The sequence below is a fragment of the Malus domestica genome, chromosome 11 (assembly GCF_042453785.1).
Source record: "Malus domestica chromosome 11, GDT2T_hap1".
NCBI lineage: Eukaryota > Viridiplantae > Streptophyta > Magnoliopsida > Rosales > Rosaceae > Malus > Malus domestica.
Window position 1 is genome coordinate 15121783 of NC_091671.1, and position 22407 is coordinate 15144189.

Sequence of the window (22407 nt, forward strand, 5' to 3'; positions counted from 1 at the left end):
GATCAACAACCTTTACTACTTGCGAATATAAGTTCATAACGATTAGGTGAAACTCCCTTATATCCTAGCATCAAACTTATGCATGAAAATTAAGCGTGCACTCTCAACCAACACACACAAATCAGTTTTAATTCATATAGATAAGTAAATTGAATTCACAACTTATGAAACGCAATTAGAAGTAATCAAATTATATAGCAAGCATAAACATGGTTTCGAATCCCCCCCTAGCCAATGGGGGGTTTAGTTCCTCATACGCACAAAGCAAAGATAAATAAATTTAAACATTGAAATCTAAGGAAAGAGAACACCTAGACACTCCAACTTGGGCAGCAGGTGCATCCACGATTCCTCCTTCCTCCTTGCTGCGGCACAGAGATTTTGGACAGGTTTGTGGGGTTATGAATGGTGTGGAATGGATGGGGGATGTATGGTGGTGTTTATGAGGGATGGGTGGTGCGGCAAGGGGTGGTTTTTGGCAGAAATTATAGAGAATGGTGGTGGAAGGTTGCGGCAAAAAAGAGGGCAGATTTCTGGCGTGAATTGATGTGTATGAGAGGTGGTAATTCACCCAAGGGGTGAATGAGAGTATATATAGGCACTTAAAACCCTAGGGTAATCAAATATGGACTTGGATAACCCAAATCCACAAGGAAAAAGGCTTAGAAATCAGAATTAAAAGGGGAAAAGGTCCAATAGTTGCGGCAGCAAAAGGAAACAATGGATAAGGCTTCTAGAAAGCCTTGCAAGGCAAGGAAAATAGATCTCCTTGCTGAAATTGGTGCGGCACTCCTCTAGGATAAGGCTAAGGTGTCCTAAAGTGTTTAGGACTCCTCTTTGTAGCTGAAACCTTTGCACATTAGGAATAGGGAAACTTGTCTTAATCAATCCTTCTTCTTTTTGGATTCCTTTTCCTTCTTTGACTTGGAATACTTCTTTGTTGCTGAAACTCAAGGCCAATTAGGTTTAACTTTCCTACTTCAAGTAGGAAACTTTGTTTGAGTAGGAATCTTCATTCTTCTTGGAATCCATCTTCAACTAGGAATCCTTCGTCGATCAGGAATCCTTCTTCATGTAAGCACTTTCCTACTTCAACTAGGAAACTTTGTTCAAGTAGGAATCATCATCTTCAAGTCTTCAAATTCGTCCAAACCCTTGGCTCCAAATATGTGACATTCATTCCAAGCTCCATTTTGCTCCAAAAGGCTCCAAAATGCATCTTTTTATATGTTTTGCCCTTAAAACCTGAATACACATAAAACTAGCTTAAAAGACTACTTTAACTAAGAAAACACCATGGAAATGCATAAGAACTAGCTAACTAAGGCGCATAAATATGCTCCTATCAGAAGACCTCAATGCAAATTGAGAATTAGGGTTAAAAAGGGAGCTAAGCACGAGCCCACCTTTTTTTAAGGGATAGAGAGAAGGAATTATTGATGTGGTGAGCTTGTTTTTTCTGGTAGAACTATGGAATGGAAGTCGATGCTGGCACATTGACGTATACACGTGGGTAGTATTTGAGCAGTAACATCTCGAGTTGACTGAGAGAGAGAGAGAGAGAGAGAGAGAGAGAGAAGGACAGGGTTAAGCAACAACAATTGTATTTGGCACTTAGGTTAGGTGAGATGAGAGTCAAGAGACTCGTGGTCTAGGTACCCATTTAACATGATTTTTGGACATGCCCTGCCTCGCCAATGTCCTCAACTCGCCCTAGCCTGTTTCGTCTTCATAAATTTTGGCCATGCCCCAGCCCTAACCGTGTGGACCCGCCTTGACCCGCAGGTTTAAGACCGTTTGCCTACCCATACCTAAACCCACTACATCCATTCATGTATGGTTTAGTCGCTTTACTTTACACACTGTACAAAAATAATGCAAGAGTGAGCCAGTAGACAATTTTTGCAATCTTCAATGTAATTAAAAGTCAATTCCCATGTGGGAACATTAAAGATTCCGACCAATGGAAATATACCACTTGTACAACTTATCAATTATGATTACGTTGCTCTTGTCGGAATACGCAGACTATTAGTCAAACTTTAACGGGCTAATGGGCCGCATTTTCTATGAAGATCCTAGCAGCACATAATTTATACCCCCCCAGTAGGGGCCCAATCTATCACTAAAAGTCCAAGTCGATTGTCACGCGACCTAAAAAAATTATCCTGATATGTATTAATCTTGCCTATCAATCTTTTAGCAAGGGCAAGACTCACCCAAGCATATTTTAGGACTCTCAAAGAAATTTTCTTCCTTCGATGTCTAGACTAGGTAATATTTCGCTGACAAACGCTAGGTTAACTCCTTAGTTCTGTATAAATAACCAGCGCCAACTACTTTATTCCATAATCAAGAACTCATCACCACACTATTATTACCTCCTACAATTTTTTTAACATAGACATCATATGTGCTTTAGCTAAAACCCCACTCACACACACTGATGTAAGAGGAATGTTTGACGTAATAAATAGTGTAGTGAAATCTTTGTCATTGAAGTTTTCTTCTCCAGAAAAACTAACACACAAATTAAACCCTGTATATTATGCAATCGTAGTACGAGTAAGTAAGGATCGTTCTATTCCGGGGATTAGAAGGGATGCTAATCAACACAAATTAAACTTAACAAACTGAAAAGTAAGTTAAACTAACAACAAAACAATGACAGGGGGAATTTTGGACCAATTTAATTAAAACAAAAGTAAATGGCAGCAAGTAAATTAAGTTGTGAATGAAATATGGATGAAAAGATAGCTAAAGGATTCTTCTCCACACATGAATCATATGCATACAAATCAATTTCTAATTATTCTTCCTGTAAACCATGAATGACAATGCCCCAAATTAACTGTGAACAACACTAATTAACTCTTAGATTTTCCTAAGTTCATTGAATTGGACTCAGCGACGCAACCAAATTATTCTTCTCAAGTTCCCTAACTATGAAAAGCATGGTAGAGATACATCTCGAAGATCATTAAGTTATGTGAAAATCATAAGCATTGACAAAGCACTCGTAACTATGAAAAGCATGATACTCCTGCCAAGAATTTACTTAACTCAATCATGACTAGTGACTTATACTACTTACAAATATAAGTTCATAACGATTAGGTGAAATTCTCTTATATTCTAGCATCAAATCCCTGCATGCAAACTAAGTATGCATCCTTAATAAGCATATAAGAATAAGGCTTCTATAAAGCAGATAAGTAAATCGCATTCATGTTTTATGAAACAATAACTGGATGTAATCAATATATATAAAACATATGATCATGGCTTCAAATTGACCTCTAGCTAAAAAGAAACTTAGTTACACATTTTCATCATAACTGAAAAGCAATCTAAAATAAACATTGAAACTTAAATGATAGGTGCGGCACACCCCTAAAATGTTGCAAGATAGTTCATATATATATATAGGGCACGGCTGAATACAAGGAGGAAAGGGATTAGGCGTTTTGAATTATTTTAGGACTTTAAGAAACAGGTGGAGAGTGTTGGAATGTGATTAGGATTATTCCTTGCAGCTGAAAATAAGATAAGATAGAATAAGATAATGTTTCTCTACAACTAGGATTCCTCTTTCTTGTGTAATTCCTTGTCTTCCAAGCCTCAACTTTAATTTATCAAGATTTTAGCACATGTTTAACACCATTTAAACACCAAAAAGTCCAACCCACATGCTATTCACGCATGCTATCCAATCCAAGTCCAAAATAATACAAAAATAACTTAAATTACTATAATAAATGGAAATTAACCAAGTAAATGTAAAAAAATAAGATAACAAAGTCACATAAATATACTCTTATCACATCTCATTTCCGTATAAGCCAAAGATAATGGGACTACATTAAGCATCAAGTGGTACTATTAAATATTATCCAGTCGCCATAATTGAAGCTGGAATAGATTTATCGCTTATGATAGCAAGAACAAGGTAATCATGTAATAATTCAATTATGCTATAATAATATAATATAAGTTGCTACATAAGTAATACTAAAATTCAGTTTTGAAAGATTCAATTCCTGTCATTGCGGTCACATATATGATTTAGATATCCAACTACAGGGATCTATAATTTCTTGTTAGCCCAGCTAGCACGCTCAGATGATACATTTATTTTTTGCATATTTTAATCTCGCTTCGCAAGCGGACAATCTTCACCACCAAAAGTATCGCACAAACAATGGATTTATACACAAGCAATAAGACATGGTGGCTGCCCAACTCTCTTCAAACAAACCAATGCAAAATGATCAGTCTTTGTATTATATATACTTAATAGGGTAAATTACAAAAACCTACATCAACTATTGGACTGACGACATTTTCATGCATCATCTTTTAAAAATGACAATGTCATACCTCATCTTACAAATTTGTGTCAATGTCAGACATCCGTCAGTTTTTCTGTTAAATGCTGATGTGGTCAGAGACGGGACCCACTCACTAATCCAACTGGATTAAAAAAATAATAAAATATATTTTTAATAATTAAATATTCAAAAATTAAAAATGGCCTAAGGGATCCGGCCTTCCCTTCCAACCGCACCAACCCTTTTTCTTCTTCTCTTCGACAGCCACCAAACCCTTCCCCATCCCCCCAACCTTCCTCCACCACCATCTCTCTCTTTTCTCTCTCCTCTCTCTAGGATGCAATCTCCATCCTCCATCCCTCTCCCCACTCGCACTCATCCTTCCCTCACCACCATCTCCCAACCCGACCCATCCCTCCCCTAGTCCCTCCATACCAAACCTTTCTTCACCACCCCACCGCCGCCTCTCTTCCTCCATCTTCACCACCCCACTGAAGAAACCAAAAAAACCAAGCCCACACCCAGATCCCACACCAAAAACAAAAAAACAAAAAAAAAACCAAAAAACAAAAAAACCAAACCCACACCTAGATCCCTTTCCCCTTCTACCTTCTCTCCACCCAGTCCTTCCTTCGACCTCTCTCCTCCGTCTGATTCGCCAGCGACCCCACACCTCCTCCAACCTCTCTCTTCCTCTCAACCTCTCGATTTCCTCCTCTTCTCGGCCGTCAAAACCCTCATCTCCTTCCCACCTCCGCTCTCTTCACTTTCAGACCCTTCTTCTCCTCCCTCTCTCCGTTACTCTCCTCCTCAGCGCCGGTGATTGCAGATAGAAGAGGGAGTTAGAGTGGCAGAGAGATGCGGGAGAAGAGAAAGATAAGGGTTGGTGCGGGTGGAAGAAGGGAAGGCCCGCATCCCTAGGCCTTTTTTATTTTTAGTTTTTATAATTAATTATTAAAAATATATTTTATTATTTTTTAATCCAGTTGGATTAGTGAATGGGTCTCGTCTCTAGCCATGTCAGCATTTAACAGAAAAAGTAACAAAAAAACTTACGAAGATCTAACATTGACACAAATTGGTAAGATGAGGTATGACATTGTCAAGTGAGAGCAATTTGTGAAAGGTAAAGAAGGGTGTGTAGATAGCACCACCCATGATAAAAAGAGGTTGTGGATAGCATTACCTCAACTTAAAAGCAACTTCCTAACAAAAACAGAAGCTTCCAAGAAATAGGTAAAGGGAAAAAGAAAAATTAAAGAATAAACTATGATTGATAATTCACCAATATAACGGTAGTATTGGAACGTGTGTAGAGCTTCGGTTTGGATGTTTACGCCACCACCTTTCACCTGTGTGTCGATCTGAACACTTCTTGGGAGTACTTTCCCTTCATTCTCTTAGTGGATGTGATTTGAAGTTGTAGGGAGGTTGCTTGAGAATAATGAAATTTATTTCTTTTTTTGTTTGAAGGGCTTGGCTAGTTCGACGATTGCAGGGAGACTGGATCGTGGTCAGCATTAAGTACTTCGGAGGCAGGTGTTTCGGCAGCTAAAGAGGGTCCAGGTGTTTAGGGTTTCTTTGTTTGTTTTTCCTGTATTGGGCTCAACTTTCGGGTTGGGCTTTTCTTTTGTCGTTGTTTTGGAAGCTCATATGTTGCTTTGTATTTACAGTGTGTTTGGGCCTCCAGTCTTGTATGTAAAGCGTGTTGGTAATAAAAATTTACCTTATGGCTTTTTAGCCAAAATAGTATTTGAGAATAGCATAACTCCTTACTTTAGCCTGTAAGATTTGAGATCAATAGAAGTGTTTGCTGAGTTTGTCAACCGTCAATCATTTTGGTCATTCTGTGAAAAATCTCCGTTAAATAATGACCAAAATGACAAAAAATCTCTATTAAACTTGATTGTGATGATTAAGAAACCAACAAAGTGGAAAATTAGTGACTAGGATATTGTGATGATTAAGAGTTGGATAAGAGGGACTCAAAGGAATTCTCATTAGGTTTGCAATCTAGTTTATTGAGATAATTAATCAAGCATTGCCGATCAGAAAACTTATTAATTTATGAACATAAACATATGGCAGTTCTTCCAAAAAAAAAACATATGGCAGTCAGTGGTTGCTAATAGTCAAATATTAGAGCTAATTATAAGGACTAAATAGCAGATCATGACTGGGACCATTCAACCTAACAAAAAGGTTATTAGCCACTAATATCCCTTTAACTCACTGTCACATTGTTGTTATGGAAAACTAACCAAAACCCCAAAAAAACTTTCATTTTAATTATAAGGACAAAATATTTCAATAATACCCAAAATGGACATGTAAAAGAAGACAAATGAGAGAGCATTTTAAGGGAGAAAGCATTTTAGGGATATCACATGCAAAAAATTGTGCACCAGGAGACAAATCATGCAGCAAATTCACATGCAAAAGAAAATGTGGCAAACACTGCACCAACCAGGACAACATGGATTCACATGCAAAAGAAAATGTGGCAAACATTGTAGCAACCAAGACAACATAAATTCACATGACATTCAAGCGAAGACAAGACAGCCAACTTTCAGAGACAGTGCTGACAGCTTTCAGAAACAGTGTGTTGTTACTATCCAAAAAGTTGTAAATATTGGAACGTTATTCTATTTTAGGATTTGTATATATGGTAGCTTCTCCTCCCATACAGACAACCACTACCTCAACCACTCAACATCTGAACACCCTACTCTCATACTCACAACATCTTCCTACTCTCAAGCATTTGTAGTCTTCATAGCATCTTTGTAAACACTTTCTTGTAAACAACTATCTTTGTAAACATTTCATATATCAATAAAAGTGCAAGTGTACATATTCAAGCAATCTCCAAGTCTTAAGTAAGTTTTCTTTTCTTTCTTTAGTGTGTTTGTTTAATTAGACTTCTAGTCCAAAATAGGGATACACTATTGTAGTTATATTATTAACCTGTTAAACTGACGATTATACTTTGTCAAGCACTCTGGTGTAGTTGAATGTTTGCCATACAAATAACTGGACATTAATCAGGGTACCTCTGAGTTCTTCGTACCTCTGAGTTCAGCCGTTAAGGCCTTATACTTGTACTATGAGTGGCCGTCATGCTGAAACATGTCGAGTTCCATGTGCAAGGTTCTATGTCTAGTTGTTATAATGGTCATCCGACTATTTAACCAGGCCTTGCTATGCGAATTTGGTATCAGAGCCAAGTTTAGCATTTTAATAGTATAATTATAATAGTAAGGTACATTGAGGACGGAAGTCATTAACACAACTAATATCACACTTGTTTATTTTGTATAAACAACAGATATTATTATCCTTGTAGACCTTGTCAGCCACAACCACCAGGTATTTATTGTCCCACACACCCAACTATAACTAGCATAAAGAGAAGATTAGCATATATATCCAAAAGAATTATCAATACTTTGAAGAACAAAAAGTTTTATCTTGGTTATCTTGAACTTCCTTCATTTATTCATAAATATAATAACACAGAAGTGCAGCATAAAGTTTTAGAAGCAAAAATAGCAACAAATCAAGTTTTAGAGACCTTGAGAGAAGAAAGAGAGTTTCTAAGAAACCAGTTAGCCGTAACTCTAGAGAAAGGTAGACTGTAGTTTATGATAGATTATCTTAATTTAGAAATTAGTGAACCTCAAAAAAGAAAAATAACCTTAGACCATAATAGTTTAATTTGTTATTTTCCATTGAGAAAGCATAATCATATTTTGCATAGTGAAGAAAATCCACAAGCCGATAGTATTGTAGATCTTATTATTAGTCAAGCAGGAAACATAAAATTAGAAAATAATAAGCATAATCATTTGTTAAACTAGTTGTTAAAGCATTTTCAGAAAAAATCCATAAAAATAATTAGACAAAATTTAGATTATATTACATATCAGTTAGAAGATAATAATAAAAATATTCAAAGGTTTCCTAGCAAAAGAGAGATAAAAGAGCTTGTTGATCTCATAGATAGTAAGCCGAAGCAAGTAGAACTTAGACCATTAGAAATAGTTGAGCAGCTAAAATGAGAAGTTAAAAAAATTCAATTAGTACAAAAGGGGTTAAGTGAACAAGTAGATAAGTTACATAATAAAATAGATAAATTATTAGTTTAATGACTGATTCTGGAACTAGCAGAAAATATATCCAAGCTTTGAAAGAAATTAGTAAGCTAGATAAAGAACCAATAGGTTTAACAGATTTTTCAACACAAGTACCCAATAGTAATATTCCCATTAGGCAAAATAATTTGATTATTCAATTAGTTTTAAGTTTGGCTGAAAAATTAGATCAAGTTGAAGAACAAATAACAGAAATGAACCAAGTTTTACATAACGCATCTTCATCACTTCCACCATCCTTGCTAGATAAATTAGAAAATTTAACTTTAAGTGCAAATAATAATATTAGAAGACCTAAGCTAAATCATGTTGATAATAGAAAATGGAACTCTTTAGGAAAAAGGGAAAAGAAGTAGCTAGAACTAAAGATATTTATCCAAATTAAGAAGAAGCACAAGAATTTATTCGAAGAGGTTTTGAGAGAACACAGAAAAATAAATGTAACTTGTATCAATTAGGTTTATTTGAAAACAGAAGTAGAATTGTAAGTAGCATCAGTCAACATGAAGTTAGCTGTATTGATAAAGAAGTCACACTTAATCTAATTAGTAAAGAAGCAGTTACTCATTTGAGAAAATCACATTTTAGTCAGATTCATATAAGAACAATATTAATTGGAATAGCAAGATTAACCAGAGCACAAGTAGGTACAAAAGCATTAGTATACATATATGATGATAGATGGGATAATCACCAACAAGCAACAATAGCGACAGCTGAAGTCGACTTAAATTCAAACTTAGCAGGCATAGGTTGTATTTCAAATTATGTTATGACGATTAATGAATTTAGTAAAAATATTAAAGTGGGCATAAGAACAAAAAATTACAATATGAAGGGAGAGTATAAAAAATTTGTGTATTAGCTTAATGTATATAGGTAAAGTGTTTGATAGATATAATCATAAGTTTAATTTAGAGTTTCAAAATTTAGTTCAAACATTTGATAGTAAACATGTAAATATAATAGAAGCAAAACCTGTAGATAATAGCTTTTTAGAAGGAACTCAGTGGACATTACCTAATTTACAAGTAGCAACAAATAGACAACTAGATAAAGTACAAATATATGAAATTAGTACAGGTCAAGCAACAATTAGGTTTAGTAATTATAAGCAACTAGAAAAAATAGAAGAAGATGAAGGTGAAATTGAAAATGAGTGTATACATATGGTTTTTAATAATTTAGATATTAATTTAGTTGAGCAAAACTTTGATCATATTGTGGATAAGTTTATAGAAGATACTGATCATTTAGATAAAGAACAATATTTGGAAAAATATAAGACATATGATTTAGGACTACATAGAATTTCAGACGAAGAGATGAAAAAATTAATCCTAGAAATAGAAGTAGAACATATTTTAGGATCAAAATAATATAATAATTTATTAGAATTGAAAGCAGAATGTAATCCAACAGAAGAAAGTAGTACATCAGGAGTAGAAAATTCAGGACACACGAGTAGAACTGATCAACAATTTTTGAGACCAACAAATGAACAATTTAATGAAAAAGAAAAAGTAGATTATATAGAAGAAAGTATGATAAAACCTAGAAAAAATAAGATTCCATATTTGAGAGGGTTAGAACAAATTAATATAGATGGTAATATATTAAATTTAGATAATGTAGATCCACAAGATTGGGAAAGAACGATTGAGAGATTGGAAAAAGGTTGCATACATGCAACATTAATGTTAGATTTTAGTAATTCACAAACCATGTTAGATTACTTTGAACATTCTTTGGATGGTTTAGTTTTTTATTATTTCCAGTCATGGAAAGTCCAAAATCCAGAGAAGCATCAGGCAGCTAAAACGCATTTTAATATTGATGGTTTTGTTACTTTGATTAAACAAGAGTTTTTAGATCACAAAAGGTTAGTGGCAGAAGCGAACAAGAACAAATAAGAACAATTACAAATTTAGAGCAATTACAAATTTGTGATTTACAGTATATAGCTGAGTATATCACAGATTTCTTTAAATATTTAGGAAGAACAAGTAGAATTAGTGATATTAATTTATTAGATACTTATATGACAAAAATAAAAGGACCAATAGGTGAAAAGATTTGGAATGAATGGCAAAAGCATCCAAAGAAGAATGATATTGCAATAGGAAACAATTTTACATGAGTTGTAAAAATATAGATTTACCACAACAGTATGGTTGCCATAAGAAAAATAAGCATAAGAAACTATACAAAAAGAAATATAAGTCATATAAACCCTACAAACAACACAAGAATTTCAATATAAGACGTTCAAAAACAGAGAAAGAGAAAATATATTCCAAAACAATTTAGAAAAAGAAGCGGCAGACCTTGGATTCGAATATATAAAGCGTCAAAAGATAAGAGTAGTTGTAAATGTTATTCATGTGGAGAAGCTGGAGATATTAGACCTAAATGTCCAAAATTAGGTAAACAGTCGAAAGAAAAAGTACATTTGATGGAGTTGTTTAAGCTAGAAGAAGATGAGGATATTCAGTCAATATACAGTTTAGATGATTTAAGTGATAATGAGAGTATTTATAATATAGAAAGTATTAACATGATAGATTCAGACTTGGAAGATTCAAGTAGCACAAATAGTGATCTAGAAGAGTATATGTGTGCATTCATAAAAGAACAGCATGAAGAAGAATATAAATACATTAATTTAGGTTGGCCAGAAAAATGTCATAAGTGTAGTAAATTAGTTGCAAATAAATACTATAATACATATTCAATATTATGTGAAAAGTGTTATGGTAATAGGTTATTAGAAGTTAATTCAACAGAATCAGCAGAATCATAAGAAAATACTGAAATATTAGGAAATAGTGTTCATAGTATAGAAAAACCAAAAAATATTCTTTAATTACCATAAATTGTGAAATAGAATTAGCAAAAGAATATATGATACAAACAACATCTATGATAGATACATGGAGTACAAAGAGTGTCATAAGAGAAGAGTTAGTACCAGAAAAATATAGACAAAAATTAGCAAAACCTGTGAGAATAAGACAATTTAATGAAAGACCAGTTTACTTAACACATTGTATAAATAATGAGTTTATTAAAGTAGAAAAACAACAATTTAATTTACCATTAACATTTGTTTCACCAGTAGGATTATATTCATTCATTTTAGGTTTAAACTTTTTGAAAAGTTTACAACATTTTTTATTTATGAACCCTAACATAACATTTTTCAAAAGAGGCATTACAATAACTGACCGAAGTAATGTTGTAGAAGCATACAAAAGCATAAGTATAGAAGAGTCTAGTGGCCAAAATAGTTATCATTTAGAAAACTCAAAAGAAAATGATGAGCATAATAACGTAGAAGAATTTGATGAAGACATATTTGAACATGAATATCCGATTTTAGAAGAAGGAAACCGTATAAAATTATTATAGTTAAGTAAACTAAAGAGTTTAGAAGAATTATTACAATTAGCAGAACAAACTAGAATTATAGGAGAAGACCCACAATTACATTGGATTAAAAATAAAATACTAGCAAAATTAGATATAATTAACCCAGATTTAACCATTAAGATAGCTGATATGCCTTGTAGTTTAATAAATAAACAAGAGTTTGAGCAACAAATATAAGAGTTGTTAAATTTAAAAGTAATTAGACCCTCTAAGTCTAGACATCGATCAGCAACATTTATTGTAAGAAAACATTCAGAACTAAAGAGAGGTAAGACTAGAATAGTTTATAATTACAAGAGATTAAATGATAATACATATGAAGATAGTTATAAGTTACCAAATAAAGATGAGCTTATAAATAAAATTCAAGAGAGTAAATATTTTAGTAAATTTGATTGTAAATCAGGTTTTTGGCAAATACGATTAGCAGAAGAATCAATTGAGTAGACAAGTTTTACTTGTCCAAAAGGACATTTTAAGTGGCTTGTTATGCCATTTGGACTTAAAAATGCTGCATTGATCTTTCAAAGAAAGATGGACCAAATTTTCAAGAAATATGATAATTTTTGTAGTGTTTATATAGACGATATCTTAGTACAAAGTAAAAATAGAAATAAACATAGGAAACACTTAGAGATAGTTGTACAAGAATTTATTAATAATGGAATTGTGATTAGTAAAAATAAAATAGCATTAGAAAAGTAAGATATAGAATTTTTAAGAATGTATATCAAGTCAGGTACAATACAATTACAAGATCATATAGCTAAAAAGGTCTTAGAATTTCCAGATAAGTTAGAAGATAAAAAAACAGTTACAAGCATTTTTAGGATTGTTAAATAATGCAAGAAAATTTATCCTTGATTTAGGAAGGAAAATAGCAGTATTACATAGTAAAACTAGCAAAACAGGACAAAAATATTTTAATAGTGAAGATATAAAATTAGTTCAAAATATAAAGGAAGAAATTACTAAACTTAAGCCATTAACCTTACTATTAGATGATAGTTACAAAATAGTTGAAATAGATGCTTCATCATTAGGATGGGCAGGTATATTATACCCAAAAAAAGCATAAGGAGTCACCAAAGTCTAATGAACAAGTTTGTAGATATTCATCAGGAAAATTTAGCGATGTACAAGTTTAGAAATTTTAGGGATAATTAATTCACTTGAAGCATTTTTTTTATTTTTACACAATGCAGTATTTACTATTGGAACATATTGTCAAAACATAGTTTCTCATTATAATAAGATACATGCTAATAAACAGGCAGCGCAGGATAAACCGTAGGCCCATCAAGGGGCCCAATCCAATGTGCGCGTCACATGGGCACCACTGCCATGCAGGCCGAGCAAAACAATTTCACATGAACCTCTGCCATAATCATGGCCCAAATAGGAGACTTATTTGAAACTTTTCGAATAAGAAACTATGGACCACCTGCGCCCTATTCGAATAAGAAAACAGTTTCTACAAGCAAGCCTAGGAGAAACTGTTTTTTCGAATAAGAAACCATGGTCCATAGTAGTTTCTTTTTCTCCATAGTTTCTTGTAGAAACTGTTTTTTCTCCTAGGCTTGCTTGTATCCATAGTAGTTTCTTATTCAAAACTTTTTTCAATTGCTGCAAGCCGAGTTAATCATGGCCCAAATATGGCGCAGGTGGTTCAAGAAAGCATCCCAACTGCTGCTGGGTGTGCTCCCGGAGAAGAAAACCGTAGCTATCGGTTTAGTCGACGACATCTTGGTCGGTAAAACTCAGGGCGAGTTCGAGGCATAGTGGTTCATCCAAGAACCAATCATAACGACGAAGGAAGGTCCTCGACGTCAGGGAAGTGTGGAACCCAAAGGATTCGATTCGGGAATCTTCGATTTTAGTAGTGAATTTCAACGGAAATTCAAAGAACATCAATGCAGTCAACAATGAAAACCCAAACTAATGACAACTGCAAGTCGTGATGTCCAGAAGAAAAAAATGGCTACGCCATGGTCTCAGCTTCTGGCGAGGGTATGTTTTCTGGGTTGGGGATGAAGCAAACGGTGTCGTTTCTTGGGTTCTCAGCACAGCAAAACTGTGCTCCAATGCATCACAACTCCATGTCTTGCAAAGCGGCACAGCTCAAAGCTTGCAGCTTGTTGGTTAAGGTCTCGAAACCCTATTTTTTTCAATTCAATTAAATACATATATAGTTTAATTTCATGCGATATCAATTCACATAATTCTATAATTATGAATATAATGCATACACAATTTATGTAGAATCTAAAATTCGAAAAACATAAAGTTGGGTCATGCATTATGGTGAATGTTCATGCTATCAGGGCTGTAAAAATATCGAGATAAAAACCGTTGTTTTGGAAGTACCTGATTGCATGATGATATTGATGAACTGGTTTGATGCATAAATTATTTCTTCAATTTCAGCTTTCAATCTTCAAAGTTTGTATCACGTTCAAACATAAGAAAAGTAAAATTGAATCAATAAAAGTATATGAATTCAATAAAATTAAAATTTAATCAATTAAAAATAATTGAAACGTAATACTCCCCTGAATGAAGACAAATAAATTCTCTTTAGCACAGCGTGAAGAGCGTACTGATAACGTGTTGTGGCCTATATTTAATAGAGAGGTGCAACAAAGGGAAGAGAGAAAGATTGGAGAATAGACTTGAGGAATTGTATGTTAATTCTCCAATCCTTGTGCCTTTATTTATAGTAATAAGGAGGAGAGAAACTTGCTCTCCAAGTAATACAAAGTATATTAGGAAAGATCTTCTAAATCCTAAAGGATTCCTATTCTATCTCTACTTAAGATTTACACAATCACATATTGATAAGAACTTATGTCACAACAAATTTATTATTATTTAGGCATTATTGTGCTAAATTTTTCTTTTCATTCCTCTTTCTTTTTTGTCTCTTTTTATCTGGACTTTTATTAATCAGTTCTTATCATGAAATTCATGAATTTATGATCTTAAGCCATATAAGGTTTAGGAGCACTCTGGTATTTAAAAGAACTATATATAGGACTAATACATATAGAATTTGGTTTGTACAACAAACTATACAAGGAATTCAAATCAGTAAATGACCATGTATAACAAGTGATTCTCCCAGTAAACTAGAACTAAAAAACAATAGGTGTAGCAGCTTTCTCCTAATCATTCTTGAAATGTGCAGTAGAGAGTCAATGGTTATCAAATATGACAACATTTTATCATTTTGCTCTTCCCAAAAATCACAACTCAACCTATATTTATTCAAGACACCATCACTAGGGGCATTTTGGTCATTCGATAGGTACAGAAAATAACAGACATTAATATTGTCCACTTTTTGGTTGTCTAAATTTTTTTAAGACCTTTTACCCTTTGAAGTCCCACCCCTCCCCCGAAAATTCCTTACTTCGTCACTGCTGTGAATGACCCAATTCTCTTTGCCTGATGTTTGAACTCGTATACAACACCCAACGAGCAGCAAGTGAATTTGTTCCTCTTCAAGTATACTTATTGTATTTAAATTATTGAATTTTCACATGAACATGCAATAACAATAACGGTATTTGAAATCATATCATCACTACATGTTTTTATGAAAGTCACTGTCAGATGGTGACCTCGAAAGGACCGGGCTCAACAAATAGGTTGCAAAGTTACTGTTAGACGGTGACATCGAGAGGACCGGGTTCAACAAATAGGTTACAAAGTCACTGTTAGACGGTGACCTCAAGAGGACAGGGTTCAACAAATAGGTTGCAGCATTTGGACCGAGTTATCCAATTGTTATAGGTTTGGACATTTTTGTTCATTAGACGTATTATCCTCTATACATAATGCATGGAATTACGACAGAAAATAACTATACGCTAGCCCTCTATTCTCTTGGTTTATTTCAGTTGCTAGGAGGATCGATTTCGTATAGCAACATGTTCATGACGGCCATGCATACAAAAATCAACAAAATCCAGAATTATTTGTAATCGAACAACGATAGAAACACTAAAAGATGTAAAATAAGAAACTAAGAGATGATAATCGAAGAGCTGATACGTAAGAGAGCAAGATATAATCGAACAATTCGCTTCCGTTATTCGAAATCACACAACGCTCTTTGTGCCAATAGTCCCCTGGAGGCTAGAAGTAGAAGCCCTAGTTTCAGTCGCACAAGTGCAACCATCAGCACATTCAACGACAGCCTTTCCAGCATCTGGACCTTCAACCTTGGAGACGACACAACTCCAGCCCTCGCCAAATTTGCGGTATGTTTCGCTTGGATCCATTTTCTCTAGCTCCTTCACCCATCTCGGCCTCTAGAGTCAAAAGAATTCGGCATCAATGTTGGTCCCTTACTCTCTAATCCCGCAGAATATAGGTCATTGGTTGGAGCTCTTCAATGCCTAGTAGAACATGGTCCAGAACCGATCTTTCTTTTGCTGTTAACCAAACGTGCCAGTTTGTGCACTCTTCAAGGCAAAGATCATCTCACTGATGTCTATAGAATTTTACATTTTCTCAAGGGCACCATCAATCATGATTTGTATATGGTTCAGAAAGGGTGACCGGGCAAGTTGTGTGTTTGATAGACGAGCTACTAGTGGATATTGTATCTTTTTGAGGTGAAATTTGATTAGTTGGAGTGCCAAGAAACAGCCTATTGTTGCCCGTACAGGTATCCTGCTCATTCTACTGCAGGTATCACTTGGATTACCTCGGCCATAATCACACGGTTCCACGGTCGTACAAACATGTTGGAATATATTATCATCTCTTTGAAATAGTTACCATCTCTCTTGCTCATATTCTGAAAGTGCAGTATGTGTTTGTTTAAGTAACGATGCTTCGTGCTTAAGAATTAGGAATTCATGGAGTAGAACCACACAAAGGCGCAGTTTTCAGAGTGCAGAGAAGAGTATCGATACATGTGGAGCGACGAGTCTAAACGGCCTAACAATTTGAAGAGTTAGGGACAAGAGATTCTCTCATGTCGCCAACTCACCGTGTGCCAATCGGATAAATTCTACACCTTTTTGAACACGTAGCAAGATGCTACCGGGACTAAAACTTCATTGGATAAGAAAATCTCTCGCTGGGAGAGGTATCATTGACAAAAAATTTGCTTCTGCTAGTAAAAGGGAAGAATATAATGTCAAAGATGCTGAAGCAGCACTTGGATTCACCAGAAATATTCAAGTACACCTCGGTCAAGCATATTAAAAAGGAGCTGAAAAAATCACAGAACTGCCACCATTAGCTTGATCAAATGGCAGTAATTCTTCTGTATTATTTTCAAGAGCTTGAGCTCTTAATCTCCCTAATCTGAGGGAGCAACGGGTAGGGAGTTCCCGTGGAGAGGTTTTCGTTTTGAATAATAGCTATAACTTACAACAGTTTGGTGACGTGCTAGGAAAAAAAAGACTGCAACTCAATTCAACGAAGCATATGAAGCGAAATCACTGGAGTAGAAAGCAAGTTGATAGTTGATACACATTTGTAACATGCAGACCAAACAATGCAACAGTTGAAAAGACGTCTCAGACAAATGGCTGACGTCTTAAGTATATTAAACGAGTGCAGTATTTATCAAACAGGAAACCCCATTAGCAGAAATTTCAAAAGTAAATACTGCCCCTTTCAATGGTAGTACAGAATCTGCTACTAAGCAATTATTAGAGGACACAAACAGAAAAAAAAATCAACACTACCGGAGACTGGGAGCACATAAATCTTGAGACTTTGTTTGCCAGCCGACTGTCATTTCTATGCTGCGTCATTCCTTCTTTCCAATCCCATGAGACATGTTGTAGATCCCTCGTCCCTGGAGAAAATGCCATCAGATCAGACCTTACAATAATATTGCAACAAAAGCAAGGCAAACTACGTTTTTTTTTTCACATACAAAAAGGCTTACAAAGTCTTAAAAGAAATTAAGTAATTAGAAACTCACAATAAGGAACAACGAAGTAGCAGCTAAAGCAGCTGGAATGGCAACAGAGGTAATCTTATCAAACGGTCCCTTCAGGTATGTGTGTTTGTGGATGCTTTGGAAAATCTTTTGCTTCTCATAGAGCTGCTCACGTGGTCGGAAGGGTGTTTCTGACATCCTCTATTATAGACATTATTAAAAGGTCATTCTATGAAAGTAACTTCCAAAAGCTACATTCCTCCACAGGCGGAAAAAGCATATTGTTCTATATTGTAGAGGTTCCCACACCAACTCAAAATATCAACACTGTGATAAGCACCACAAACCCAGATAGGGGAGGCACAGGGCCTTAATTGCCACACACAAGCGCGCACACAAACACACATGCACACACACGCATGGGCGCCACACACACTGTGCTATAGAGGCTCCAACAAAATCACACAACTTAAAACATCAACACCGTACAAAATCACACACTATGTTCAGGAAGACCCTTAGCAGTTGGGTATCAATCAATGGTAGTTAAAGCACTTCATCAGAGAACATATATTGTCAATTAAGTTCCGATACAATTCTGGAAAAACATCATGGTGGACTGAATGAATTCTTTTTGAGCCATTAAGAGAATAAAGAGAAACATTTATTCACATTTTCCATATTTTCTAATTTCCATCACAGGCTTGCATTTCCAACTGAATGTTGCTTAATACTCGAAAAACAATAACAGAAAATCTCGTTTACATTACCAATGCTATAATCATGACACTAACTGTTAGCCACCCAGTTAATGAAGTACATGATCTGAAAAAGACTGAAACCCAATTTTACGATCTGACAACAACCTTGACGTAAAATACATTAAAAATGTCATAAACCTAATTTGATGAACATTAAAGCTAGAGGCAACTGAAAATTTCAGAATTACAAGAATACCATGCCAAACTCATCATCAGCTACAAGGAAGCTAATACAGCCCCCTCCCAATCAGCCCACATACTGGTAAACTAAATGAAACAAATTGGTAATTTACGAAGCTTCGGGTCATATGCCCGACGCATACCATACACAATTGCAATTACACTATCTTATCCGATCTCTTAACCAATGACGCACAGCCAAACCCCAATTGAAACTGAAGACTTTTTCCCCATTTTCTATACATAAAAGCAGCAGCCTTCAGATTGCAATTCTAAAAATTGCGCTTTCCCCTCAATTCCAACCTCAACGCCCAAATCAAGAACCCTAGAGTATCAATCCTTTGCAAATTGAATCGAAAACTGAAAACTCAGAACGCCACATCAAGATCGAACCAATGAAATCATTTCCAAAATTCACCCCTCCCCGGAAAAATTTGGAAACCCGTACACAATCATCAAGTCGGTTCAATAAATATAAACATATCGAACAAATACCAAATATAGTCTATAAATCATAACAAAGTAATTGGAAAAAGAAGTCAAAGGCAACAAAACCTAACCCTCGATTTAAGTGTTAACGCAAATCATATTGGTGTGTGTTCGAATATTTGATGCGGAAATTGGAGATTGGGTGGAGGGAATCTTACGTGAAATTGCGAGTGACCGGAGCTGGAAAGCAATCAGGAAGACGAAGAAGGTGAAAAATGAAATGGAGATTTCCAGTGCAATGCTCTCCAGTTATATTTGTACAGTTTGTTGCGGTCAACAAATGTAATCTTGCCATGTCATCAATGATTTTTTACTTTTTACTTTTTACTTTTCTTTTCTTTCTTTTTTTTCAAATAAAGGAAGATGGAGAGTGCGTCAGATTGTTGACAGCCGACACTTTATCCTTCACGTTAAACTGCTATGATATGAATCCTAAACAAAATTGTACTAAAGGTAGGTTGTCACCCGGAAGTGACGATTGCATGGTCTGGGCACAATGATAAGTGCATAAGTGTCATTATATCTCTATAGAAGCTTGAACGCAGTGTTAAATGAGTAAGGACTATGTAGAAACTTCTTTTTGAAAGATTCCACTCAAAATTGTTTGAAAGCATTTGCTTATATCAACTTTATCCAGATACCCAAAAGACGTATTTTGATCCTATGGGATGAGTGAGGTCAAATAAGCTAGGACACGAGGGTAGGTTCATAAGAGTATAATGCGTTTCAGAACGTGGACTATAGGAACCTTAATGGGAAATTTTATGGAAGTACTAGAAGTTATGTTGAGAAGAACGATAATTATTATGTGCCTCTAGGAAACTAAGTTGGTCTTAAGGCGAAGGATCTCAAAAAATCAAGCTTTAAGCTTTGGTATTCGAGCACAAACATATCAAGAAACGATGTTGGCATCATCATGGATAAGACTTTGGTAAAAGATATTGTAGATGTTAAGAGGGCTAGGCATAGAATTATAGTAATCAAGATTGTGATAAGACTAGAACTCAACAATGTGATTAGTGAGTATGCACCTTGATAGGATTTTTACCACATACAAAAGTAGGAATAAAAACACTTACAATACTTGCAAGAGTACAAGGTAATTGTATTATAGTTGGCTCTAGCAAGGTCGTTCTCCACAGGGATTGGATGAATAATTTATGTTAAACCAAATCTTACTTAATTATTTAAAACGAAGTTTGAAAAAAATGTTGATTTTGTGATTTAAAATAATAAAAACGAATTTAATAAAAATAATTAAAGAAAACAAAAAAAAAATTGAAAATTAAATTGTAAAAGCAATATGGTTCCGCCGTCACCTTAACAATCATACATAGTTCTTCCAATTACTTATAACTTACATATGCATATTTGAAGGTTAGGTTTTCCTAATACATGCTTACTTGGACCCCTAACATAGAGCGTATATCAAACATGCAATCCGTCTGTGGTATTTAGATCAAATCTAAACATGCAAGACTCATTAAGCTTTGTGAAACCTTTTGAAAAATCATACAACCCTTAAGACGTGGTATTCATCCTAAGTGAACTTGCACAAATTAACCACAAGAAACCTTCGTCAATTTCAGGAATCGACCTTTGACCAAAATTGCATCAAATTACTTTTCTAAATATCCTAATGGTGATCAAACATTAAGACAAATAGATAGTTTAAACATGATGATTAATAATTCAAAACCTACATGCATAAAATCGTAAGCAAATTAAAAAAAACTACATATTCTTGCTAAAGCTTATGACCTCGTCTTAGCAAAAGGAAATTAGTTACAAACAATCATAAAATAAAATATTATTAAAAATAAGGATAGAAAACACCTTGAAATACAAATCGTCAAAGCCTAGCAAAGTTCTCCAAAACTAATGCGTTCTTCCCCTCTTCTCTCCAAAAACCCTAATGGCTAGAAAACCTTATTTATACTACTACAAAATAAAATCCTTACTATAAAAACTAGGAAACATAATAACTTAAGAGAAACTAGGAAACATAATCCTAATCAAATATGGGAAATCTGTCCAGCCACAAATCAGCCACGTTTCTGGATTTTCAGGGCTCCAAACAGGCACAAAATGGCTATAATTAAAGCTTGAGATGTTCTGAATATAATTGCAGAAGGCTTCGAACCCAAAAGACATCATCTTGGACGCCAAAAAGCCCAAATAAGCCTTAAACGTCACTTTGACATACTGCACACTGCTCCTTTATTTTATTGCCATAAATTATCCGCTTTGTAGGAAAATCTGAAACTTTGACACGAACTAGCTGAAAGACTCACGAACATCCTCCAATTAAAATCACTTAAAAATTCATCCGTTTGGCTACTTTTTGCTCACGAGGAAGTCGAATGTCACATTGGAAATATAATTCAAAGTATCAAAATTCTCACAAAATAACCAATAAACTAATACTAAGATTAGAGAAAAATATATAATATAGAATCGACTCATCACACCTTAAGTGTGGTTAGATAAAAGTCTGAAGGACAAATTTTGAGAAGATTTTGGAGAATGATAATACTTAGGTACTGACTAGTCAATACCTATTTTACTCACTAAACAATGTGGCCCAATAAAAACAAGACAAGTGTGTATGATTAATTTTATAATTAAGTAACCAAACACTCCCTTCTCTAATTAATCATGTGGCCAAAAGGACCCCTTTGTCTCTCTCCCTATGGTAGCCATGGCTTCCCTTCTTCAGCGATTCCCATGGCACCAATCCTTCTCTTCTCCCGCCACCCACACCTTCATTCCTTCTCTTTTACACAACTACAAATCGTCATCCTCCGTGGTGGACAACAAAGATTATTGAGGATGACCGAGTAAATCATTACAAACAAAGAAGAAGTTGTATGAGGCCGTGACGTCGTATCGGAATTCGAGATCGTCGTTATCCTGGTCATTGATGGTGGACCGAGGCAACAACCTAAGACACCAAGCCTCACAGTACTACGGTAGTGCAAGGCCTGCTTCCTTCTCTTGGTTTAAAGAAAAGCTTTTGGGCAATGTGAGGAGGAAGAAGGGTGTTTGGTTGGTGGAATAGTAGAATTGTTGTGTTTGGTTATAGAGTTATGAGATAGTTTAATAATGACAGATGTCATTATTTTATTTTATTTTTTTAGTAAGAAGTC

At 34.8% G+C, this 22407-nt stretch overlaps 1 protein-coding gene across 1 annotated transcript; it reads right to left on the reverse strand.

Moving 5' to 3' along the window:
• Window positions 1-17444: 17444 nt before the first annotated feature.
• On the reverse strand, window positions 17445-19568 carry LOC103447980 (uncharacterized). The gene is made up of 3 exons (XM_008387208.4): window positions 19417-19568; window positions 17871-18027; window positions 17445-17741 (listed from the first exon to the last, which is right to left on the reverse strand). Exons 1-3 carry the CDS (start codon window positions 19551-19553, stop codon window positions 17694-17696), a joined length of 342 nt encoding a protein of 113 aa, XP_008385430.2. The 5' UTR covers window positions 19554-19568; the 3' UTR covers window positions 17445-17693.
• Between the last annotated feature and the right edge of the window lie 2839 nt (window positions 19569-22407).